At 34.1% G+C, this 26,893-nt stretch overlaps 1 protein-coding gene across 8 annotated transcripts in view; it reads left to right on the top strand.

The window, feature by feature from the left end:
• The window catches only part of RIF1 (replication timing regulatory factor 1), a 57,510-nt gene extending 36,058 nt beyond the window's left edge, over positions 1-21,452 (top strand). For 5 of the 8 annotated variants that reach the window (XM_069577585.1, XM_069577589.1, XM_069577586.1 and 2 more), the window contains exons 21-36: positions 272-371; positions 2,368-2,632; positions 3,704-3,746; positions 4,638-4,840; positions 5,388-5,487; positions 6,612-6,731; positions 7,872-8,023; positions 8,912-8,992; positions 9,074-9,128; positions 9,492-12,704; positions 14,624-14,770; positions 15,075-15,152; positions 15,242-15,357; positions 15,742-15,895; positions 19,398-19,506; positions 19,980-21,452. In XM_069577585.1, coding sequence (XP_069433686.1) covers positions 272-371; positions 2,368-2,632; positions 3,704-3,746; positions 4,638-4,840; positions 5,388-5,487; positions 6,612-6,731; positions 7,872-8,023; positions 8,912-8,992; positions 9,074-9,128; positions 9,492-12,704; positions 14,624-14,770; positions 15,075-15,152; positions 15,242-15,357; positions 15,742-15,895; positions 19,398-19,506; positions 19,980-20,194 — 5,151 coding nt within the window. In that variant the 3' untranslated portion in view covers positions 20,195-21,452. The remainder of the gene's footprint in view (positions 1-271; positions 372-2,367; positions 2,633-3,703; positions 3,747-4,637; positions 4,841-5,387; positions 5,488-6,611; positions 6,732-7,871; positions 8,024-8,911; positions 8,993-9,073; positions 9,129-9,491; positions 12,705-14,623; positions 14,771-15,074; positions 15,153-15,241; positions 15,358-15,741; positions 15,896-19,397; positions 19,507-19,979) is intronic. The other 3 variants (XM_069577591.1, XM_069577590.1, XM_069577592.1) reach the window with 3 other exon arrangements.
• The last annotated feature ends 5,441 nt before the right edge of the window (positions 21,453-26,893 follow it).

Below are 26,893 nucleotides of genomic sequence, written 5' to 3'. Positions count from 1 at the left end.
CCCACTCAAGTGTTCCTGCCTATAGAATTCCATGGGTGGAGGAGCCTGGCAGGCTGCAATCCATGGGGTCAGAAAGAGTTGAACACAACTAAGGACTAACAGACTCACACATATAGTTAATGTATCTTAAATGGCATCAACTGTGATGTGTGTTACTATACCTCATACATGGGAGTTAAAGTGTTATATTTTTTTATTCATGCTTACAAGTTTTATAAACCATGCCATTAGTTAAAAAATTGTCATGCAATACCTAACTGTTCTTTTCCAGAATTTATTGTTCTTGGATAGGATCACTCATATTATTACTGTAATGGTTGATTGCATCGACTTTTCACCATATAATATTAAATATCAACCCAAAACTAAATGTAAGTATTTTATTTGTTCATTCAGTATAAGCAAGGGTGTCTGAACTGTATCAGGGCAAATCCTAATAGCTTTTCCCGCCTCATTTTACCTACTTTTAATGGTATATAACCATGCTATTTTGCTAGTTCACATGCTTGCTCTCTTTCCCTCTCTCCATGTATCTCTCTCACCCACCCCTGCAATGTATAACTCCTTTTTATGATGCAGAAACAAATTTTGTCCTATGTAGAGATTGCCTAATAATACAGATGGTTTTACTTACTCCATCTGGTTACAAAAGATTATCTGGACAAAAAGCTTGAAGTTAGTTAAAATGTTCTTATTTGATAGCCTTATCTGAAATGATCATTGAATTGATATAAATTGCATAGAAAATCATGGCAGTGGTTAATTGGTTATGGTTTTATAGGAAATGTAAAATGATTCTAAAAGTGTAACACAGTTTTTACTGTGTAAAATTTGGCAATTGAAATCTTAACAAATCTTATTTTCATAACTATATGCCTTGATTAATTCTAGATTATATTATAATATGAGCTGTTAATGTACTAATTGGTTCTTTGAAATTATATTTTCTACCAGTGATTATATATGATCATACTGAATAGAAAAGAACCTTCTAGTTACAAAAAATATTTTGTTTAAAGGTTACTTTTCCTGTTTAAAGAGTGGGAACATACTCAATTTTCCTTTAATAACATCTTTCTTTGAATTAGTGTAAAGATTTCTAGAACAAAATATTTGCAGGGTTTTTTGGGGGTGGGGGTGGTTTTTGGTGCTTTTTTTGTTTTTTGGTGTTTCATTTTTATAGTAATATAGAATAACTTGTTTGGTAGTTAAAGCATCCCAGCCTCAAGACACAGAAATAGATTTTTTTCTTTAGTCTTAGTCCCCTTTCAGACCGAACAACACTTAATTTGATTACCTCTTTGTCAGGAAAAATAAAATTCTCTAAAATACCTGAGCTATAGAAAGGTTATATAGAAAATTATATCAGAATATATTTTTTAAGCCCCTGAAGTTTGATAAGGCATAGATGATGATCTCCTTGTTGAAAGTTTTACATGTTTTGTTAACTTCTGAAAAATTAGAATTAACTGAATATCATTTTCCATGATCTATAAACCCAGAATTAGAAATGTTTTTTTGTTTTCAATCCTTGTCTTGCAAGAGGTGTTCCTGGCTGTTTAAATTTATTGAAACTAGGGGAAATATCTAAAAACTGCCAGCACAAGCTGAGAGGAAACAAAATTTACCAATAGTTGAAATAAAATTTGTTATTATTCATAAATATGCATCAGGATCACTTTGAGAGTTTTTGATAATTTTTACTTTGTAATATTTGTTTTAGCGAAACATGGCAAAAATTAAACACAGACACGAAATATTTTTTACTAGGATCCCTCAGTTTCAGTTGATTCTTTTCTCTTATTTTCACCCCCGCCCCCTTTTCCACTTTTATTTCCTAGAACATTTCACAGCACTCATTAAGACAAATCTTTGATCTAAAATAGTTCCCCAAGTTTTGTCTTTCATGACCAGTAGAAGTGAAGTAAAGGCAAGGTTAAATTTTGAAGGTCTCTCAATTGGGGTTTATCAGTATTTCCTCAATATTAGATTGAGGTTTTATTTCTTTATGGGGATGCTACAGAAGTAATTCGGTATTATCAGTGCATTATGTCAGCAAGCATATAAGTCAGTTTGTCCCACTATTGAGGATGTTAACATTTACTGTTTGATTAAGATCATATCTGTCGGTTTTACACTATAAAATTCATTAGGAAACAAAATTAATAATGTTTTGTGGCAAGTGCTTTGAGACTCGTAAATATCTTGTTACTCAGCATACTTTGATTCATGAGTTATTCACCCGTTGATGCTTCTTGCTTAAAACACTGTTTCCCAAAATAGTAGATCATATTTTTCATTTAGTTACATTAGTTTGCTTTAATTACCATTAATTCTAAAAGCTGTCACTGTTTAATTTTATTTTAGCACCACAGAGACCTACAGACTGGTCCAAAAAGAAGAAGGAACCTTTAGGGAAGTTGGCTTCTCTAATTAAACTTATTGTGAGAGTGATCTGTTCTTTTCACACATTGAGCCTCAAGGAAGTACATTCTGATACTCTCCTCACCATTGGCAACTCAATCACCAGCATTCTTTCCAGTGTTCTTGGACGTATTTCTCTGCCTTCTATGATCCGGAATATATTTGCAACTTTAACAAGACCTCTGGCATTATTTTATGAAAACTCAAAGTAAGTATTTTGCCTTAATAGCTCTTAGACTTAAACATATATAACTAGATATGGGTAGCAAACTTCTGTTGTTGTCATATCAGCTTTGTTGTTAAAGATCTTAATCTTTAAAGTTTACTGGAGTGGATAATATATGAAACTATGCTTTTGTTAAAAAGATAGCTCAAATAATAAAATATGAGGTAGAAATTGGAAGTCCCTTTATTTTTCATTTTTTATCCAACACACTTTTTACTTTAGTGCATCTCTTTACAGAATTGTTAGTACAAAAAGCTTATATGTTAAATATATAATGTATATGAGTTGACATACTACTTAGCAGTCAAGTATATGATATTCATTAACCTAAGTATCTCATTGTTTTTAATGTCTGTGCAGGACTCCATGACACTTTACCCAATTTCCTACTGAACATGTTTTCTAGTCTTTTCTCTCATAACTAACAATATTACAGGTCAATATATTTGTACATAAATCATCTGCCACTATTCCTGCAGAACAGGGCCCTAAAATGAAATTGTTGGTTCAAAAAGTGTGTGCATTTAAATTTCTGAATTACTCTCCAGAAGTTTGTGGTGTTTTATATTACCTTTTGCATTTGAACCAAAGCAAGCAGCATATGAGAGAAAAACCATGAAAAAATCCCAACGTATTTTAAAGAAGCATTTTGAGAGAATTCATCAGTGTTCTTTATAGCAAGCTTATGTGGTTCAGTAATAATATAGTCTTTTTTTCATAAACACAGAGGAAGCTTTAGGAACAGATTTAAAGGGACTTCAAATTTATTAAGTTTTTGCAAGCCTTTTTTAGTCCTTAAACTTCATAAAAATATGCTTTTTAAAAAGCATAGAAACAGGTCACTAGTAATAATAATTTGAGGTCTATTCCAGATATTTTTCTTTAACTCCTTTGTTAAAAGACAAGTTTGTTTAATGTTTGCAGTTTGACATTTTTTTGTTAAGTCTTTGGGCACCTTTTTATATCACTACATGTCTCAGTTTTTGGCTGCATTACAATGTTTCTAGGTTTAATGTTCTAGAATATAAATGCTACTCTTTGTTTTTCTTCTAGGTTTGATGAAGTTCCTAAAGTGTATAGTTGTATGAACAACAAGGTACAAATAGACATTGTTCATAAAACATACTTTCATGAAGAAAAGTTTTAGAATTTAAATGTCTCCCTTCAATATAATTCTGCTGATTGTTTTAAAGGGATATCATTATACTTTAATTTTAATGAACTTTTGATATGAAATGGGTATAATCCAAGGATCATTCATGATTTAATAATATTGCCTTAAATTCATATAACTCAACTACTCCTGTCTCATTCTTTTATGTGTGAAGGTAATTGGCTCCAAGGTTAGGCAACTATTAATCTCATAATTTATGTGAAAACAAATTTCTTCTGTTAATGGAAAATAAGCTTGAATTCAAGCTGTTCTATCAATAAAGTAAGTTCCTGTCAGCTTATAAAGGGTATTATATATTGAAGGTGACAGCTTTTTAAAAGCCATTTGAGGACTTCCTGGTGGCTCAGTGGTAAAAAAAATCTGCCTGCCAATGCAGACGACATGGGTTCTGTCCCTTATCTGGGAAGATCCTGTATCCTGCGGAGCATGTAAGCCTGCATGCCACAGCTGCTGAGCCAGTGCTCTAGAGCCCTGGAGCTGCAACTACTGAGCCTGCGTGCTGCAGCAGCTGAAGCCTGTGTGCCCTAGAGCTCATGCTCCACAACAGAAGTCACCCCAGCGAGAAGCCCAGGCACCACAACTAGACAGGAGCCCCCACCCATTCTGTGAAACTACAGAAAAGCCGATGCAGCAGCAGAGACGGAGCACAGCCAAAAATAAATCAATAAAATCGTTTTAAAGTCATTTGAGTTTTAAAAATTGAAATGGTAACATACTCTGTGAGTTGTTTGGTATGCTTTGTGCTTTAATTTTTTTCTCTTTGAAAAGTAACATTTCTAAGTGTTACCCTAATGAACTTTTTCTTTTTCCTAGTTAGAAAAGTTACTAGGAGAAATTATTGCTTGTCTACATGTCAGCTACACTGGAACTTATGACAGTGAACTTCTTGAACAGATCTCGCCATTATTATGCATAATATTTTCACACAAGAACAAACAAATAAGAAAACAAAGTGCTCAGTTCTGGAATGCCACATTTGCTAAAGTGACGATGTTGATTTATCCTGAGGAGTTAAAGTATGCTAACAATAAAACTATATAGTTACTCTATTCTGATTATGTAAATTGACATTTTGGTTTTAACATAAATCATTATGTAGAATCACTGTAGAGGATTTCCTAGTTAAAATATTATTTGGAGTACATGGTAATTATTAAAATTATTTGACCCTTTGCTTTGGTCCTTAGAATAAACTTAGTTTTAGAAACATAAAAAGCAGTTTCAAATTATGCTTAACAAAAGTTTCCAACAAGGGGCAGGAAGCTGATGGCTGTTAAATCTAGCTGATATGTAGTTAATGTAACAGTCTGCTCTTATTTGAAATTTTATGGTAAAAATTGGGAAAGTTTGAGAAGTTTTAAAGAATAAAATTCAGAAACTGAAGAGTTTAGAGAAAAATTCTAATATTGTCTGTAAATTTCTCCCGGCTTTATGTATGTAGAGTCTTAAGAGAAACAGTCTTAAGCTGGATGTGTTTTATCACTTTAAAATTGTAATTGAACTGTTCTTGTTAATGTGCCATCAGTACTACTTAATTCTAAGTATATTTATTTATATTTGAAGGCCAATACTAAAACAAGCCAAACAAAAATCTCTACTTTTATTGCCTGGTTTGGAAAATGTTGAAATTATGGAGGAATCCAGTGGACCGTATTCAGATACAGTAAGTTGGGGGGGATGTTTTTGTTTACTTTTATATGATGTTTGAGTAATTTATTGGATATCAGTGTAACTTTAAAAAGGACAGAAGCTTAAGACTGTTTGATTGAAATGACAAAACCTAAACAGAAAAGTTCCACAACATAGGGGTTTTGTATACAGTTAGTTGTGTGGCCTAGAAAACTTACAAATTAAAAGGCAGTAAATTTCATCATAGATTCTCATGTAAATAATACCCAATTCTTATTCATTAATGATCTTTTATTTTAAAAAACTGGCATCTCATGTATTGTTTACAAAGGTCAGAATTATTAAGATATGGTTAAATGTTGCTATGTATAAACTAGGAATTCTAGTTACTATTACCCACCTAAGTAAGAGCTATACTTCATTTTCTCATTTCTTTCTGTTGAATCTCATTCCTTCTGTTAGAGAAACAAATCATTGATACCACATTTTCCATTTGGAACAAGCTTACTGTGGTTAATAATACTAGATGACTATAAAGATTAAGGAGTAAAGATAAAAGTACTGTATACTCATCAGGTAGAACACTCTTGGACACTTTGTTCCTATTCAACAACAAATGAGTCTAGCTATTATTTGTTTAGAACCTGTAAGAAAAAACGTTATAGCTAAGTACTCTATTTAAAGTTTTGTTTTTTGGATAAAATTAAAATTCTTATCAGAAAATTTATCTAGACTTGTTGAGACTCATTCAGTGTAATATGGCTCAAAAAAGCCGTATATTCTGATAGGAGGGCCTGATAATATTTTGTGTCATGTATGTTTTATTGTTCAAAGTATTATGGTTTGGGTTTTTCTGTTAAAGTTTTCAGAAATAAGTGGGATATCTGAGTCCTGTAATTTGTTTTCAGAATATTTATTTGGTATCACTTATTTTAGAATTTATAAAATTAAATGATGCAAAACTAATGCTGTATAAGTTGGAGACACCAAATCTGTTTGCTGTTACTGTATCAGACAATGGCTTTGTTTTCTTTGACATGATCTAGTAGATTTGAATACTCAAATCTGAAATGAATATTGATTACACTGTAATTACCAATGTGAAAAGGATAAATAACATTTGCACGTAATGAAATTGTTTTGTTTTTATAAAAACAGACAGAAAATTCACAATTAAATATGAAGATAAGTGGCATGGAAAGAAAATCAAGTGGAAAAAGAGATTCTTTTTTGGCACAAACAAAGGATACAAAAGACAGTATGAAACCACCAGCTAAAGTATGTTTTTCCAAAGTGTATTTAATAGAACTCTTAAGATTAAAATATATACCAGCTTGAGAACATACAACTTCTAACTGGAAGAAAAAGCTGTTAAAAACTAAATAAAAGATGGGATTATAGGGAAATACAATTTGGCCTAGGAAGACTATTAAGATGGTATGGAAATCTTGACACTTTGGGAGATGATTACTTCTTAGTAAAGTTAAATCTGTATAATACTAAGCATTTATTTAGTATAACTACTCCAGGCAGTAACCCTCTTCAGATAGAATGAAACTAGATTTGAATAACTTCTAAAATATTCTCCTTTCATCCTACCTGCTACTGCTAAGTCGCTTCAGTCGTGTCCGACTCTGTGCAACCTCATAGACAGCAGCCCACCAGGCTCCCCCATCCCTGGGATTCTCCAGGCAAGAACATTGGAGTGGGTTGCCATTTCCTTCTCCAGTGCCGGAAAGTGAAAAGTGAAAGTGAAGTTGCAATGGCAACCCACTCCAGTACTCTTGCCTGGAAAATCCCCTGGACAGAGGAGCCTGGTAGGCTGCAGTCCATGGGATCGCACAGAGTCGGACATGACTGAAGTGACTTAGCAGCAGCAGGTAGGATGAAAGGAGAATATTTTAGAGCTTCCTTTCTTGACTAGAAAGAGAATGTATTTTTAAAGAATAACTTTGACACAGTCTTATAGCATTATAAAGTAAAATGGAAACAGCTGTGCTGAAATTGTGTAAAAGTGGCATTAGGTACCAATATTAGTATGTCGGGCATATGATTTTGACAACTTTTACTTGAGTAGTTTGTGCTTCAACTTGAAATCACGGATGTACTTTTTTCCTGCCAAACCACTTGATTTCTGCGTGCTGGGCTGAAAAACACATTTGCCCATGCTTTCCTGGTAAGCACACATTTGCCTACTTCTTAAAGAGGTGTAATTTTATTTTCTGAGTATTTAATACAGGCAAAATGAAAAGAAAACTAGGGACAATACTAATTATAATTATGCAGGAATATCCTATAGGTTTGAACTTCAAACTTCTTAATCATCAAAAACCATTATCAGAGTGCCAAAGAGATTGATTGATGTATTGGAAAATAATTTAAAAACTTAAAATGTGCATTTACTGTTTCAATTTCCAGTTGAAACTAGAGTCTTCAACTCCAAAAGCAAAGTGTGAAATGCCTTTGGAAGAAGAAAAGTCTACTGACTTTGTGTTTATACCTCCAGAAGTAAAAGAAACAAAGGAAAGAATACTAACTGAACACCAGAAAGAAGTACTCAAAACAAAGAGGTTTGTAGTACTTTTATCTTGAATTGAGTTTTCTGTACTTTAGATTTCATGCAGCAAATGTAATTTTGAGTTTAGAACTAAGATAGTGTATATTGTACTGTATTTTAAATGTCAAAAAGATTGTACATAGCCCAACACACTATGAAATGTGGCTATCTTGAAATGCACCAAATGTTCCTAAACTGAATCCCTTTATTAAGGTCTTGAAAGATTAGGGAAATGGTTTCATGGAAAATCTGGGAAACAGGCATCTAAGACTTGACTTTATATTGTTCTTAAAAGGTAACTAGATGTAGAATTGTAAGCTTAATTGTAAGAATATCAAGTATTGAAGTTGTTGTTTAGTGGCTAAGTCATGTCTGACTCTTCGCAACCCTATAGACTGCAGCACGCCAGCCTTCTGTGTCCTTCACTGTCTCCCTGAGTTTGCTCCAACTCATGTCCATTGTGTTGTTGATACCATCCATCCATCTCCATGTTTCTCCTGCCCTCAATCTTTCTGAGCGTCAGGGTCGTTTCCAATGAGTCTGCTGTTTGCATCAGGTGGCCAAAGTATTGGAGTTTCAGCTTCAGCATTAGTCCTTCCAATGAATATTCAGGGTTGATTTCCTTTAGGGTTGAGTAGTTTGATCTCCTTGCTATTCAGGGTACTCTCAAGGGGCTTCCCTGATTGCTCAAGCAGTAAAGAATCTGCCTGCAATGCAGGAAATCTAGGTTTAATCCTTGAGTCGGAAAGATCCCCTGCAGAAGGAAATCAGTATTCATGGATGAAAGAATTCCATGGACCAGAGGAGTGTGGTGGGCTACAGTTCATGTGGATGCAGAGTCAGACATGTTTGAGAGACTTAATAGACACAATATCAAAGTTAGTCTTAAAATCTTTTTCAGGTGTGATATTCCTGCCATGTATAATAATCTGGATGTTTCACAAGATACTTTATTTTCTCAGTATAGTCAGGAAGAATCTATGTAAGTATAGAAATTGCTGAAGTAACTGATTTTCTGGTTCTTTATTAACAGTATTCTAACTTGCACACTTATTTATTTCAGGGAAATTTCTACTTTAACTGAAAAATCAAAAGAAGACTCCAAGATGGTATTTAAGGTATATTGTTATTTTCATATTTTGGGGTTTTTCAAATCAGCTTTCCATTATTGAGTCTCTTATATTAATGTTAAGATTTGTTCTATAATGTCTTAACTCTTCTTAGTGTCTTTAGCAGAATTATAGTTGTTTTATGTGTGGATCTGTATCTGTGTGAGTGCATGTTTGTTTAAATGTATTTGGCTTTATCGACTACTTAATTGGAAACACAAATTAATGAGCATCTACCATCATCTTTGGAATATTTGCAAAATGTTGAAAGTCAGAGTGCCCTTTGAATTGCTAAAGTTTTAAACAGAATTTCTCCAGAAAGTCAGACTTATTTGCCGATTGATCTGTATGTATGTGTACATTTTTGTGCAGGAGGAACAAAAGGAGAATGACATTGTCGTTCCTCAACATGTTATGGAAAACTGCGGTATGGATGAACATCTTGAAAAGGCTTCCCTTTTGAATAATGAGTGTGGTTCTATTGAGGAAACCAGTCCAAAAATACCGAGCAGTAATAATGATGCCAGAAAAAAAGCTTTAATTGCTTCAAATAAACCAACTGAATGTGCATCTACTACAGAAAATCCATTTGGTGTCCCCAGTAGCTCGGTTTCTAATGCCACCATTTCTGGAGCTCCCTTACAGCCTACAAGTCGAAGGCAATCCTTTATTACTTTGGAAAAGTTTGATGGTTCAGAAAATAGACCTTTTAGTCCGTCACCCTTGAATAGTATGTCATCAACTGTAATAGTGAAAAATAACCAGGAAGGCATGGCTAAAACAGATAATCCATCAAAAGCAAAGAAAAGAGAAGTGGCTCTTTCCAAACCTGACTCTGAAAAAACACATGGGACTAAGAGATCAAGCCGAAGGTCGAGTAAACCTGAACCAATAGGGAGTAAAAAGTCTAAACCCTTAATGAGATCTGAACAAGAGAAAAGTACTCAAGAATCTGTTGATGGCACAATAGCCTTAGAAAATAACCCACCTGGCTTGAGTAATCAGACAGAATGTGTGTTAGATAATCAGGTTCATCTCTCTGAATCTACAGTGGAGTGTGAGGATACAATGCTTAAATCAACAGTGGAGAATACTGTATTATTAGAAAACAATACTGTAGAAGAGAGAGCCTTAGAAATCAACTTGGAATCCAAAGAAAATACACCCCCAGCCATAATAACGGATCAGACAGTAAGTGAGGATAGTCATATTCAGGTAACTCCAAATCAGAAAACCCTTAGGCGATCTTTAAGGCGACGTTCAGAAATAGCAGAACCAACCACTGATAGCCAAGATAAAGAAAATAATCATCAAAAAAGGGAAAGACGTAAAGAAGAAGAAAAGACTCCACAGAAGAGTCTGTTACATGTAAAAGATGATGTTTTACCTAAGCAAAAATTGATTTCTGAACAAAGTGTACAGGAAAACTTAGTTGACAAAGGAAATAATTTACATGAGAAGGCTTTTGGGGAGACCAGTGCTAATGCTGAAACTGATGAAAATAGAAGGAAGCCAGATCTTGAGAATACTAAATCTGAAGGAGATGGTGTGCAGGACATTGTAGATAAATCCTCTGAGAAACCAGTAAGGGGACGAACACGATATCAAACGAGAAGAGCATCCCAGGGTTTACTTTCCAGCATTGAAAACTCAGAATCTGATAGTTCTGAGGCAAAAGAAGAAGGTTCTAAAAAGAAAAGATCTGGAAAATGGAAGAACAAAAGCAGTGACAGTGTTGACATTGAAGATCAAGAAGAGAAAATGGTACAACAGGAATGTATAAAAGTTGAAAATCAGGCACAAGGGAATCCTGAAGTAGACAACGATATAAAATCTCAAATCTGTGAAAAAAGAGAGGAAAGTAATACTGTAACTCTTCAAGATTCTGCAGTATCTCCAGATTTATTGCAAGTTTATGATGATGTATTGAATACTTCTGAGGGAAAAAGTAAAAGTAACAAAGATGCAGAACATTCCTTTTCAAATCCTTCTGTACCAGAATCAAATCTAAGGACTAGAAATGCCAATAAGAGGTTACATAAGCGAGATTCTATAGAAAATAGCATGGGGGAATCCTCAAAAATAGGGACATCAGACATTTCTTTGCTTTCTGAAAAAACTCTTCAAACAGTAGAATGCCAGCACAAGAGAAGTAGGAGGGTGAGGCGATCTAAAGGTTGTGATTGTTGTGGAGAAAAATCACAGCCTCAGGAAAAGTCATTTACTGAGTTAAAGGATACAGAAAATTACGATGTAAAAGTCAATGAAACAGAAAAGACAGATGTGGAAACACCTGTATCTATTTCAGAAATTTCGAAAGCTGATCTGTACTCGGAGGTTAAACTTTTAGATGAGCATCATAGTGTGAATTTTCATTTGGATCTCAAGGAAGAGAATGATACTACTAATGATTCATTAATTATACCTGAAACTGAGTTGAAAGAAAATACTACTCAAAGCTTTCTTCCTTCTGAAATGATAAAATTTAAAGAAACTTCTCATAGGGATTCTGAGGAAGCAATATCTCTAGAAAGTCAGGAGCCATCTAATAAGAAATGTAAAACTGTTGACCCAAATTTAGATGTTTCCAAAGATATTGCATTGGAATGTTTTTCTTCGGAGACCAAAGAAGAAGAGTCAGAGGCCACTCCAAAAGAGAAATTGAGTACAGAGAACATTGTTATTGTTGAATCAAATGCAGAATCAAATCCAGAAGTAGTAGATGCTATGGAATTGAATATAGAAAATGATCAGTCTGAAGCCAGCTTCTCTGAACAAGAGAGTGTCAAAACTGGTATTGCAGAGAAAGAAGTAACAGAGGAAAACAGTGAAAGAATGGATACACCTGAATCACTGAAAGTCGATGAAGCAGTAACTGAGGAATTTAATTCAGCTGCTGATTATTCTGATAACCCGACACCTGTAAAAGGGAATGCTCAGGTAGAGATCTCTGAACAAATGACGGTGGGGGAGCTAGGCAGAGGAAGTGATGAATCTGATCCAGGCTCATCTGAAGAAATGAACGCTGAAATGAAAAATTGTGAAAAAACAGTGGTTGGTGAGGTGACTACTGAATCTGACCACGTCACTGAAACAGAAGAGGAAGATTTAACTACCACAGCTTCTCTGCCTGTAGAAGCTGAAACAAAGGGGTTAGATACAGAAGTCAATAGCTTTGTTCCTGACACGCTTGAGATGATCACGGAAGAAGGAAAGGTTGACCCTAACAAAACTGAAACGAATATTGAACCTAATAAATTGGAGGAAACACAGTTAGATGACAATCAGATGGTAGTGGAAAGTAATGAAACTTTACCGGAAGTTCACCATACTTCAGAGAAAGTAGAGGAGATACCACAACCTCTGACATCTGAAACAGGTGTTTCTGGACTGATCTCAGAAGACAGTAATACATCTCCTCAAAAATTAAAGGATATTGATCCTTTACTCATGTCAGCAAACGAGAGTCCTAGTGGCATGCACACACGTTGTGTGTGGTCTCCTCTGGCTTCTCCATCCACCAGCATTTTAAAGAGAGGACTAAAAAGACCCCAAGAAGATGAAATCTCGTCACCTGTCCACAAGGTAGGGGGATGGAGGCTGAATGCTAATGAGTCCAAGTTTAATGGGGATAGTTTGGCCACATGCTGACACGTAGTGAATGGTAGGGTATTGGGCTTACATGACCATAATGAATATATGCTAGGACAAGGGAAAAGGGCAGGCAGAAGGCAAGATGTTGAGAAAAGAGACTGAAACCCTTTAGGTATTCCTTTATTTCACAACCTGGTGTCTGTCGCTCAGTTGTGCTCGACTCTTTGCGACCCCATGGACTGCAGCCTGCCAGGCTCCTCTGTCCATGGAATTTTCCAGGCAGGTATACTGGAGTGGTTTGCCATTTCCTTCTCCAGGGGATCTTCCCGAACCAGGGATCAAATCTGGGTACCCTGCAACTGCAGGCAGGTTCTTTACTGACTGAGCTACCAGGGAAGCTTGACACTTAGCTATAAATCTTAATGCAACCATCACCATTTTTCACATTTTGCAAATTGATAATCTCTCATGGTGATTTTTTTCTCTCTGCTCTTCATATAATACACAAGGAAACACTTAGAAACCAATAAAGGAGCTTTAGTTACCACTTACTGTGTACTAGGACATTATGCTGTCTGTTTCACATTTAAGTTTTTATATAAACTTAGACCTTTTCTAATTAAAAATTTCTTTAGGCTATGCCTTCATTAATTTCTGCATATGATTTCATTTGTAATTAATCTTGTTAATGTCCCCATCTTCTTCACTACATTTTAATTCTTTTAGTTTGTACACATATGGATTACCTATGTATCTGCTTTAGTCTCTGACCCTGTGACTTGCACATAGTTTAGAAAGGAAAAGTTGCATGTGCTTTACATAGCTGCGCTTGTCCTCTGTAACTAGCTATTTTATAAAGGTACTGGGTGGGCATTCCTTAATTTTGAAATTGGACCTACCATTTACTGTGGAATATATGTATTTATGTATACAAACATGTATATATAGATAAAAGTCATACTAACATGTAATTTTGCCTTTAGCCAGCACATTGTGAAAACTTTCCCAAAATATACTAAAAATTTTTATATTGAGAGTTCAAAGATTAGTTCTTAGGAAGACTTAACACTTGAGGGTTTTTGGTTTGGTCTTGCTTTGCTTTTGAGTCTTTTACCTTTTTTTTTAATCTTAGGTTTAAATAGGCCATAAAAGTTCTTGAAAAATTTATGAAGATGAAATGATGTCTTCAGTATGCTTTAGATTGTTAATGCCAGTTAACTATAGCCATGTTTTGTTTGATAGTAGCTCATGTTTAATTTTTATTTACATATGATGGTTTTCTATAGCAGATATTTACAAAAAGTTCCCAATATTTGGGGAATAAGACATTTATATACACATTATGGTTTTACATGCTCCATTGAATACTTTTACCAGATAGCTGAGTAACTGAATAAAGAGTTTAGAAAAGGCCAAAATAACTTCAAGCTGGGCTAAGCTTTTGTTTTTTGTTTTTGTTTTAACAAAAAATCCCACCCCATTGCTGTGACTCTGTTACCCTCAAAGACTTAAGAACTAAGATTATTAAGGTATACCAGAGGCCCGTTAGTACCGTCTTTGCCTCTTTACCTCGTTCTTTATGGTCTGTAGTAAGCATAAAAGGTTAGTAGAAATTTGTATACTTTTAACTGTCACATGCAATTTCATCAAGTTTCTGCTACTATCCTTTCATTCTCCTTGTTGCTGTACTTTGTAGACAGTTTAGACCATGGATACTTGGAATGACCCTTGGTCTTGAGTAATGTTTGTGAAAACAATCACCAGGAACAACTGCAAGTATGTGCAGTTGGCTTCTAGTGAGATAAATTAGGCCTCTAAACATACATGCTATTTTTGGCTGACCTTATAATGAGAATTTATGGTATTTTTAAAACTTTTTAAAAATAAAAACATGACTTAAATGTTTTCAGGTTCGCCGTGTCTCCTTTGCAGATCCTATATACCAAGCAGGATTGGCAGATGACATTGATAGGCGATGCTCTATTGTTAGGTGCCATTCTTCAAATAGTTCTCTCATGGTAAAAAGTGTTAGAACTTCACCTACTGTGCAATCTAAGGTAAGCTGTAGGCTTTAAAAAGTACATACGCAAACACAGAATTGCATTGGGTAATTTGTCTTTTTAAGAAACAAAACGTACTTCGTTTGGATATATTTTCCTTTTGTCTGCTTACTTGGTAAGCAGACATGAAGAGAAGAGGTGGTAAGAAGCATTGATGAGCCAGCCAGTAATTGATCCAGTAGTAGTATTATTACATTTTACATTTTCTGAAAATTGTAAGATATGACTGCAGTCTGTCAGTTGTAAAAATAAACTTGTAAATCTAGGGTTCTGAGTTTTTTTTCTCCTTTCTTCTGTCTAGCATAATACCACTTCAGCCAAAGGATTTCTGTCCCCAGGATCACGTAGCTCTAAATTTAAGAGCTCAAAGAAGTGTTTAGTAAGAAGTGCTTTAGTTTTCATGCAACTTTATATTTTCATGTTCAGTTAGGTGACCTCCGTTTAACAGCTTTTGAAATTTATTCTAAGATTGCAGAAATGGCTAAGGAATCTGTGCCATGCCCAACAGAAAGTGTTTACCCGGCTTTGGTGAACTGTGTAGCACCAGTTGAAATCATTTTACCTCAGATTACATCCAACATGTGGTAAGTGGTTTTTGATCTCTGGCCTATACCTAGAGATGCCACTTTATTAACAGGGATGTTTAAATGATCAGGGTTCTCATGTTTATAATTGATTTATCCATACTTTGACACATTTTATTTTAGAAGTAAATGAAAATGCAGCTGGGAAGATGGTTGAGATAGGGCAGTAATAGAAGTATTGAACAGTTGATCTTGCTTGAGCCAGGCATATACATCAGATTCAAATTTTGTTTTAAATGCACATGTCTGTTCTCTGTAGGATAGGTGTGTCTATGTAAATTTTGTTATGATTGAGTTTAAATCAGGAAATTCAATTGGATAGGCCCTTATAAATAGAAAATATAAAACTTTGTGACATTTTCCCTGTTTCTCTTATCTCTTTAGGGCAAGAGGACTGGGACAGCTCATTAGAGCCAAGAATATAAAAACAATTGGCGATTTGAGTACCCTTACAGCATCTGAAATAAAAACGCTTCCTATCCGTTCTCCAAAAGTGTCTAACGTAAAAAAGGCTCTCAGAATGTATCATGAGCAGCAGGTAAAGACAGAGATGTTAAATTGCGAATGAGTAAATGACGAAACAGTACAACTCCAAAAGTTTGCATTTCAAGTATTCTTGCTTTAAAAGCTCATTTTATATGATGCCTTAACTTCCTTTCCCCTACAGTCAAGAGTAACTTAAAAGGTTGGTTTTTAATTCCACAGAGAAGTTTACTTACTTATTTTGTACTGTTATGGTGTATTACACCTCTTTATTCTTTGAACTCTACTTTTCTAGCTTGTCTTTTATATCTACCAAATAAGTGACTGGTTTCCTGGCTGCCATTTCCAAACCCTAGATGTTCAAATCTAAACATTTACCCCCCAAAATCTTGCAGATTTGTGGTTAACAGTATTTTGATTTTGATATCCAAAGCAGTTGTGATCAATTTTTTTTTTTAACTTGTTCTTCCCATCAGCTTTTAATACACAGACATTTCAGGTTAAGGGCATTTCTTGGATTCTTATGAAAACCGAGATTCTTTTCCCTCTAAAAATACGTATGGAAAATTTTGTATATCATTTCAGAATTTACAAACTCTTCTGAAACCCATTCATAAACCTTCATCGATAGGCAAAACTGTGAATAAATAAAAAATGGAGTATGTTAAGAGTGAAAACGGTGTTCTATTAGAATTTCTGAGATTGGAGTTTGCAGGCTACTGAAGACTTCAGTGTTCTTAAAAGTCCTTGATTTATTACTAGTTTTGTTTGATCTTTTAAAACATTTAACCAGTTCAAGAAAAACAAAAACTATTAGTAATTTGCATTTTTGTAAGATGAAGAGTTGAAACTGCTTTATTGAGGTACAGCCACATACCATAAAATTTGCCCACCGAAAGCACACAAGTGGTTTTTTAGTACAAAGTACTACAGCCTTCACCAAGACCTAATTTTAGAACGTTTTTTATTCTTTTAAAAAACGGAACAACCTCTCTACTCATTCATCAGTCACTGCATTTCCATCCCCAAGGCAACTATTAATTTTGTCTCTCCTATTGTGGACATTTCATAAAAGGTGGGTTCTTATAACCTGTATAGTCTTTCGTGATTTGTTTCTTTAACCGAGCATAGTGTTTTCAAAGTTCACAAGTATTAGTACTTCATTCCTTATGGTTAAATAGTAGGTTGGTGCAAAAGTAATTGTGGTTTCAGACCTTGAATTTTAAATCATTGTATGAATAAACTAGGTTTAAACACATCTTTATTAATCAAAATAGGAACCATTATAGTCAACACATTTTTCCGGGTGAGAAATGTTTGTTTATTCATGTGTAAAAATCTATTCTTTGAGAGTCGATGAACCTCTTGAAAGTAGTTTCTGCCTACTGCTGGTTGTGGAATTGTTTTCCCTTAAAAAAAGTTGTTCAGATGCTTGAAGAAGTGGTAGTTGGTTGGCGATAGGTCAGGTGAATATGGAAGATGAGGCAAAACTTTGTAGCCCAAGTTGTTCATTCAATTAAAGTGTTGGTTGTGCAACATGCGGTTAGACGTTAGTGTGGAGAAGAATTGGGGTCATTCTGTTAACCAGTGTCAGCTGCAGGGGTTGCACTTTTCGGTATAGCTCATCGATTTGCTAAGCATAATTCTCAGATGTAATGGTTTCGCCAGGATTCAGAAAGCTGTAGTGGATCAGTGGGCTGCAGACCACCAAACGGTGGCTGTGACCATTTTCTGGTGCAATGTTGTCTTTGGGAAGTGCTTTGGAGCTTCTCAGCCCAGCCACTGAGCTATTCATTGCTGGTTGTCATACAAAACCCACTTTTCATTGCATGTCACAATCTGAGAAATGTTGAGTTGTTAACATGTGTAATAAGAGATGACAACACTTCAAAATGATGATTCTTTTTGATTGCAGTCAGCTCATGAGGCACCCACTCACTTATTAAGCCTTTTTACCTTTCCAGTTTGCTTCAAACACGGAGCAAGTGTAGAATGGTCGACGTTGAGTACTTGGGCAACTTCTCTTATAGTTGTAAGAGGATCAGCTTCGATGATGGCTCTCAGTTGGTCTTTGTCAACTTGCGATGGTCAGCCACTATACTTCTCATCTTCAAGGCTCTTGTCTCCTTTTCAAAACTTGTTGAACTACCACTGTACTGTATGTTCATGAGCAGTTCCTGGGCCAAATGCATTGTTGATGTTGCAAGTTGACTGCTCTTTTTGTGACTCATTTTGAACTCAAATAAGAAAATTGCTCACACTTGTTTTTTGTGTAATAGCATTTCCATAGTCTGAATAAATACAAATAGCAAGTAATAAGTCATTAGCAAAAACACATAAAGCGAGAAATGCTCATTAAAAAGATGTATAACATAACCACATTTATTTTGGAATGTATTTCAATATCAAATGATGAATTTCAACAGTGTGAAAACCAGAATTACATTTGCACCAACCTAATAATACCTCATTCTATGTTTGGTTATCCATTCATCATTTATTGAACATTTGGGTTGTTTACACCCTTTTCTGTTACAAATGTGCTGTTATGTACATTCATATACAGGTTTTTGTGTGGACATGGTTCTTTATTTTTCTTGGGTATATCTGTAACAGAATTCAATTGCTGGGTCATATGAGAACTCTGGCTTCCCTGGTGGCTCAGCGGTAAAGAATGTGCTTGCCAAATGCAGGAAATGCCAGTTAGATCCCTGAGTCAGGAAGATCCTCTGGAGAAGGACAAAGCAACCTACTCTAGTTTTCTTGCTTGGGAAATCCCATGAATAGAGGAATCTGGTGGGCTGTAGTCCATGGAGTGGCCAAAAGAGTCAGTTGTTTATAGAGACTAAACAACCCCCAGTGATTTTTAAGCAGCTAAGTATAACCATACCTTAATTTTATTCTCCAGATTACAAATCTTGGAGGTGGCATCCCTTCACATTTTTATAAACCTAAGTTGTGGGAATGGTTAAAAAGTTGATGGACAGGTGTTGAGGAAGGGGGAATTTAAATTTGATAAATTTTAAGTCATTGAATTCAGGGATCTTTCTTTTTGGATGAAATTATCAGTCCATGGAATTGCAAGGAGTTCGACATGATCTAATGACTAAACAGCAAAAACTTTAACAATCTGAAAGTAGCATTTTCTCAATCAGCAATCAATAAGCCCTGTTCCCAGACCTTTGAAAATTGTGTTCTTTTTTTAAAAAGGAGTCCATATAATTAAGCTTGAAAATGTCTGCCTTAGACTTGCTTTTCCCATGTTCCCAAACCTGGAGAATAAAATGTCATTTTTCTTGGCTACCATGGCTATATTACTGGACAAATTCATTAAGAAATAATATAAATTCCTTAGCCATCTCTTTGAAAAAAGACTACATAGTTCTATTTTTGTATTAGTAAAACCATGGGTTCTTAACAATATTAGCTAGACTGTAAAACATAGTATGTCAGATTCTTTTCCAGTATTAGTCGTTTTATTATTATTAGTCCTGTTAAAAATAACTCAGTTTGTCACTTTTGTTTTTATTTTTACTTATCTTAATGTATAAATCAAGGTGAAGTCTCGTGGACTAGAAGAGATTCCAGTTTTTGATATTTCTGAAAAAACAATAAATGGAATGGAAAATAAATCTGTCTCTCCTGATGAAGAAAGACTTGCCTCAGGTATATTTTAACAAAACGGGACAGTTTTATAAGATTGGTTGACTTTATTGAAGAAATATTTTGTTACTCTGCTTTTAGTTCTAATTTGAGCATGCTCTGTGGAATTTTTTGTGTGATAGTTGTCAAATACATGAAAAAATAACTGATGACTTCAAGTATATCCAGTTGCTTTTTCTCTAACTGACAGCTTTTATTCTATCAAGATCTAAAATCAGGATATAAACTAAACATTGCGATCCAGTTATGTTATGTTCATGAAAATGAAGTAGTCAGGATTTCTTTAGTGGCACAGAGTAAGCTATGGTGATTTTTTCTGTAGCCTCACTCTCTTGATCTTGAGCAGGGGCTACCTCAGTGTGCACTCTTAATTTGAAACCTAGGCACTTAAATTTTTTATTAACTTAGAAGGAGATGCAAGTTAAGATGTATCCGGAATAGATTTTAATTGTGCTATTTTCTTCTCTTTCCTTTAGATTTAATTGATCCTGTTGCTTTAGAAGCTCCGTTATCTAAAAATCTTGTGGCACAGATTAGTGCACTTGCTCTTCAACTAGATTCAGAAGATCTCTATAATTACTCAGGAAGCCAGCTATTTGAAATGCATGAGAAACTTGGTAGCATGGCAAACTCTATAATTAAAAATCTGCAGTCACGTTGGAGGTCACCAGCCCATGAAAATTCTTTTTAGTGTTTTAAGAGAAAATTGGATTTTTTTTTTTTTAATCACTGGATTTGTTGACTCATAAAGTAAGTTCTGAAATAGAGCACAATTTCGGACTGAATGTTTGCAAAGTTGGTAACTTCAAATGCTAAACAGCAATAGCTTATTAAGTAAGTTAAATTTTGTGAGTGAGAGCAATCTTTCCTGTATAACGTATTTTCTTGGCTGCTATGCATAGTTTTTCCAGAACTTAAAGTAGTTTACTGAAATGTGAAAGCAGAAACTACAAGCAAAAGCATAAATTTTGTTTTACGTACTCATGCATATTTTAATGAAACATTTTATGTAATATACCTCTTCTAAGTAAGAAAAACTGAAAATTTTTATTTGAAGTTTTTGCTTAACTGATAAGATGTTTATACTTTTTTTTTTTGGTGCTTGAGGTTTAAGAAGTTTGTTCTTGGTAAAACACCCCAAATGAGAGGCAACAAAACAATTTTTTGGAATGTTTTTCACAGACAAAGCAGCTTCATTTGGACAGCTTTCAAGAAAAATAATCAAAAGTTTCAACTTTGAGGGTTAAATATTAAAGCAGAATTTAGTGATTCCATTCCTTTGCATTAGCAAATACTTGTGCAGCAGCATTTGCCTGTGAAAATATACTCTTATGAGATATATACTATTCATTTAAAAATGCACGACTGTTTGTACATTATGTATAGATTAAATCTTTAATTTATGAATTTCAGTCTTCATTAGTTGCATGAGTTTTTCTGTAGCCTCTTGTGAATACCTTTGTTTAATAGAAACATAATTTTGTATATATTGAATACTGAGATATCAGTATGGATAATAGACGTGGGATTGCTGCAGATACTTGTAGGATTCTGTATCTACAAATAAAACAACAAAAAGTTTTGTATTTAGTTAATAGTTAAACATGAGTTTATTTTCTAAAGTAAGCAGAACAAGTATTAGAAATGAGAAAGTGTTACATGACAACCTTGCTATTCATTCCCATAACCTTTTTTTTTTTTCCTTTTGGTTTGAAAAAGGGGATCAGCCACTAGAAATAGTGCCTCGTTACATTTCTCTTTAATGGGGAGTTAGCTTGAGTATTTTCATTATAACTTGGATCATAAGAAACCTAGAGCTTATCTGCTCTTTCCACCTATACCTAAAGCAAACTTGGGAGAAATCTGAAAACTGTTCTTTAAAATATGTATGTTTTTTTGAGTTTAAAAAAATAGGGTGTATGTAATTAAAACATTTCTAATTTTACCAACTGGTATTAGTGCCTGCCTTTCCCATATTTGTTTCATCTTTTTAACAAATATCTCACTTGTTTTCTAAATAGAATGAGTAATCTCAGTTTTAGACTTAATTCAGAAGTAACCCCTACTTGAAAAGGCACGCATTCTTTAACAACTTACGGAAAGTTTAATCCTTGTGGTTTGGTTAGCTTTATATTCAGAAGGGGACTGCCACCCAGTCATGATAAAAGTTGGTTTCATTTTCATGATCCATTATCATTGCATTGTAAATATTTTGGGGTCTAAGTTTGATATTTATATGCTGAGGATGGTTTTAAAAGAAAATCTGGGACCATTGAACCTGAAGGACTGTAGCTTGAATTTAAACACTTATAATTTGGCTTAATTTGTTTGTCATTTATTCCCCAAGTTCTGTTTGAGTAAATAGGCACGTTTTGATTGAACAGGTGTTAGTAGAAGGTATATGTATGTATGTTGAGAGGAACCAGAATTAACTCATTTCGTGACCTCTTAATATTTGTGTGAGCTAAACTTACTTGCTGGTGGACTAAAGTTCCTGGGAAGGTGAACAGTATAGCAGAAAATGTGACCAAAATGAATACCATTTACTTAAATCACAAGTTTGATGCAAGTGCAGATACTAATTTTAGAACATCCTAGTTTAACAAGGATATACTCTAAAATATTTAAAAACCAATTTGCTAAATCTTCAGTTGTTGATATAGTTATGTGTTTATTTAGGCTCCTTATTTTCGATATTCTTGCCTTAAAACTTTCTGCAGATTCTTTTCCTGAGTGTTTCTGGAAGAGCAAAAAGCATTAATATTCCATGATCAGCTCCAGTGTGTGTCCTTTTACCATTAAAGTGAAATAAGTTTTTTCAAATAATTTCTAATGGTTAATAAAACATGACAAACATTACTAAGAACACTGAAATGTCATTTGTAATTTTATGCATTTATAAATAATATAGTTGCATGTAGAACCATAGTATAATTTTTCATGTTCAAAAATGAATTTCCATTATTTCAGTGAGCACATAATTAAAGATGCTCTGCAGTTTGAACAAGTTTGAAAGCCATTGTTGAATACTGGAGAGCTTTTGCTCTAGTTTCCTTGTCGATTATAGGATGATTTAGGTAAATAATGCAGTAGGGCAACAGTCAAAAATAAGATTTGAATATGAATTTCCCATGATTCTGTTTATGTGCAGGTTGGTAGTAGTCACGGGTGTTTTATATTTAAGAATCATAAAAATGTCAAGAAAATTCAGTTATGTTTTGACTAAAGGTCAGAGGGAAGACAAGAAAATTGGGAAAATTGGAAAAATGGGTGGCTATGTGGAAAATATACAAGTAGAGTTTTGTTTTGATTTTTAAAGAGATGAGTAGTTAAAAGTGAGTGCTGCTTTAAAGGCAGGCTTAGTTGAAATTTAACAGAAGATGTGAAAACTTAACTCATTTTCTGTTAATGCCATTCCTTCTGGCTTTGACTTTATAATCCACTAAGAAAAGCCTAGTTTTTATCTAGTATTCTTCATAACTGATTTTCTGGGAGATTATTTGTGAGCCAGGGTTAGAGGTTGTAAAAAAAAGCAGTTGTTAATGTTATTAGGCTGGGGCTTGAGTCAGGGGAGTTAGCTGCCTGCTTGTTATTACAACACATGTCCATTTTATCCCTAAGCCATTAGAAAGGTCTTATACTTTGTATATAAACATGAAAGTGAAGTCCTGACTTTCAATACAGTGCTTCTCAAACCTGCATGTATTTGTTAAAATGCAGATTCTGATTCAGTAGGTATGTGATGAGAGCCTAATAGTTCATTTCTAAGAATTCCCATGTGATCCATACAAATGCTGATATCTGTGTACTGCATTTGTGGTCATAGGTCTAAGAGGCTTCAAGATCCAAATTAGCTTTTGGTAACCCAGGCAGATTTATATCCTTAAAATTATTGCTAAAATATAACTACTAGTCTTTTTTTAAGAAACCTTTTCAGATGTCTGAATTGAGGATTCTGACTGGTCTTGAGGGCTTCATATTAACATTAAAAAATAAAACTGTTAAAGGTAGAATTTTGCCTAATATGGGGTCTTTTAATATAGAAGATAAGTATTTTATGCTACCAAGAACCTGATTAAGCAGTTCAGACAATGTGGAGTCTTACAAGTATATATGAATTATGTTCTGATTTTTTTTTAATATAAAGGTAAATTTTCATAATATTAGAGATGAATTTAGTCTCTAAATCTTGCCTTCTAGGTTATAGGACTTCATTATTTTATTAATAAACATTGAAAATAGGCTACCCCTGACAAAGGTTAATTTGGCAGTGAAATTAGCAGTGCTGTAATAAGTCCATTCTGACAAGTATGTCTTGATATTCAGTTTACTGAAGACCTCTGGTGAGTGCTGTGACAGCATATGATTGAACCTTCCTATTTTGTTGTAAAATGGAGTTGAAAGAGTTGAGTAGTCTGATCTTCAAAAATGAGGGGTTTTTTTGGCATTCTTTTAGATGATATTTTCCTTCGTGTTTATTAAAAACGAATACTTTTATTGTAAGAACTGCCCTCATCTAAAGCACTTAGTTAAGGAAATGTCAGAGTAATGGGTTTTAAAAACTGATTATCAAGATTTATTGATTGTTCAAACTGTAAAACAAATCTGGTCTTTGTGGTTTTTCATGGCCCAGTTAATTGTGTCTATTATATGCCAGGTTTTGTATATTGCTCTTTGAAAGTTCCGTTAAAATCTGAGTCATTTTGATTTGAAAATCTGTAAATTAGATCTGTAGTCTAATAGAATTATGAGTGTTCATTTAGTTCTTAGAATAGAATGTTAAATTTTACAGTGTGATCTTTACCATTTTTTTTTCTTTCTGTGCCAAGCCTTTCTCCAAAGAACAGTTAAAACTAAGTGCCAAGCTGTAAATGCTTACTCCCCTGAAATATGCCATTAGAATAAAAGTTAACTTCTCCCTTTACCTGTGATTATAAAATTAAAGACAGTATTTTAAATTGATGTCACATGAAAGAAAAGAATGTCCGTAGCTTTTGGTTTTCTACCTGTAATAGAGGGAACAATATCTTTATGCCACAATGTACCATTTTATAATTGGATGAAACTAAGTTTATCAGCAAATTCACATGTTGATTGAGATTGATGCACTGATAAATGATGAAGAGAGATCGATTGAAATAGCAATAAAGAATTAGGCCATTAAGTATAGAGAAACAGTTATCTTTATATTTTGAAAGTAGCTGACAGCCAGTGGTCCCTGAGTTATTCTATATATAATATAGTATCATAATAGTTTATTAATCCCTTGGGTAATTATTTAGAAATATATTATTTTATACTCTACCTCCCATCAGTAATTTCAACAAAAGACTGACTTCTTAAATGGATGAACTGCATACAAGTAGAAAGCTCACTTTCAAAATAGTGTTATGAAACTGAAAATGGAATGTAGAATAATAGCTGTTTTGATACTTAATTGAATAATAGGTGTCTGAAGAATTTTTTATTTTTATGGAATGGAAATTTTCTAGAAATAATGGAATTAATAGTTGATTTTGATAATAGGAAACAAAAGACAGCAGTCTTTAATAAGTTTTTAAAGAGCAGGGAGGGATTGACAAACTGTAGCCTGACACTGTTTTTTACATTTAAGGAACTAAGAATGAATTTTATGTTTTCTAGTGGTTGAAAAGAAAATATTTTTTGACAATGCATAAAATTGTTTTGTTGATAAACCAGGTTTTTCTGGGACACAGCCTTGCTTATTTACATGCTTGGCTGCTTTCCTGCTATTGTGGCAGAATGGAGTAGTCTGAAGACTGGGTGGCCTGTGATAATGAACATAATTACACATTTACTACTTGCTGGCCCTTAAATTGTGCCAGTCCTTGACATATGCAGTTGTTTTGTTCATATATGGCATGTCGTCAGTTTGGTTACTGCTGGCTGGCAGAATAGGGTTTTTTAATTTCTATATCCATTATTTAGATTTTATTTTATAAAATGAGTTCCCCTGATTTCATCTATGTCTTACTGTTGCTTAACTAGTATTTTTTAGGTATACCTTTTTCTCCTTAAATTCTTAAAACATTATTATGTATTTGCCATGGATATTAAGGGACATGATATGTGAAGGAAAGGCATCTGGCACTAATTGGTTAACTCACACCTGTAAAACAAATGGGGAGGGGGTTGGGAGTTTGCTCTCTGTTGGTGAGTAATCAGTTACCCTCAATCTTAACACTACCTCTTGTGGATAGGCTTGACTGATATGCACTTAGAAGAGGGCTGAGAGAAGCCAAATCAGCCGTTTATTAGCCCTATAATATTCTTGTTTTCATCATTTGATAAATTCTGAGAGCTTAGTTTTACATTCAGAAAGTATTTATATTTGATAAGTCGAATGATTTAAGTTGAAACTTCACAGAAGTATGTGTTCATTCCTTGATTACCTATACTAGTAGATGGGAAATAAGGGTACAGTCAGTTTTGTTTAATGTTTATACAATGTTTGAAGCAGGTACACCTAAAGTTGTATTTTCAGGTTCATTATGACTGGTTGAAGGAGAGAGAATCTGTGTCTGATCCACAGTAAAGCTTTCATGATCTATTGAGAGTTGACTGTTATCACTTGCCAATCGAAACTGGATATTGAAACATTTTTAAAGAAATGCACTTTAATCTGAAATAAAATTTAAAAAGAAAAATAAATTCTGGTACTTGTTTTTCTTTGGTGTTTGGGTTTTTAATTTTTTTGTTTCAAAGAGGCCTCCTGAAATTAAATGGTTCAGACACCAGCCAAAAATGAGTATTGTATTCCTCCACAATGATATGAACCATTCATATTCTTGCCCTCTTTTATGGCCTGTTTTTAACCGGAGATTATTTCCATTATAGGTTATTAGAAAATACTGAATATTGTTTCCTTTGTTACACAGTAAATCTTTGTTGCTTATCTGTTTTATGTATAGTAGTGTTTATCCGTTACTCCTATAGTTAAAAGTTTATCCCCCTTCCTCCTTTCCCTCTTTGGTAACCGTAGGTTTGGTTTCTATGAGTGTGTTTTTATAGAGACTAATTTGTATTTTATAGATTCTGCATATAAGATACTTGACTGACTCTGATATTTCCTAGGTCAGTCCATGTTGTTTCAAATGACAATGTTACATTATTATGGCTAATATTGTGTATGGTGTATATATATACACACTACCTGATTATAGGTTTGATTTGGCATTTCTCTAATACTTAATAATTTTGAGCATCTTTTCATGTGCCTGTTGGCCACATGTTGTCTTTGGAGAAATGTCTGTCCAGATCTTATGCCAGTTTTTTGATTGGGTGGTTTGGTTTCTTTGGTATTGAGTCGCATGAACTGTTGGTATATTTTGAAACTTAAGCCCTCATAGGTGGCATCATTTCCAAATAT

This window comes from Ovis canadensis, chromosome 2 (genome assembly GCF_042477335.2).
Source record: "Ovis canadensis isolate MfBH-ARS-UI-01 breed Bighorn chromosome 2, ARS-UI_OviCan_v2, whole genome shotgun sequence".
In the NCBI taxonomy this organism is placed as follows: Eukaryota; Metazoa; Chordata; class Mammalia; order Artiodactyla; family Bovidae; genus Ovis; species Ovis canadensis.
This window is presented reverse-complemented; position numbering and strand designations above follow the sequence as displayed.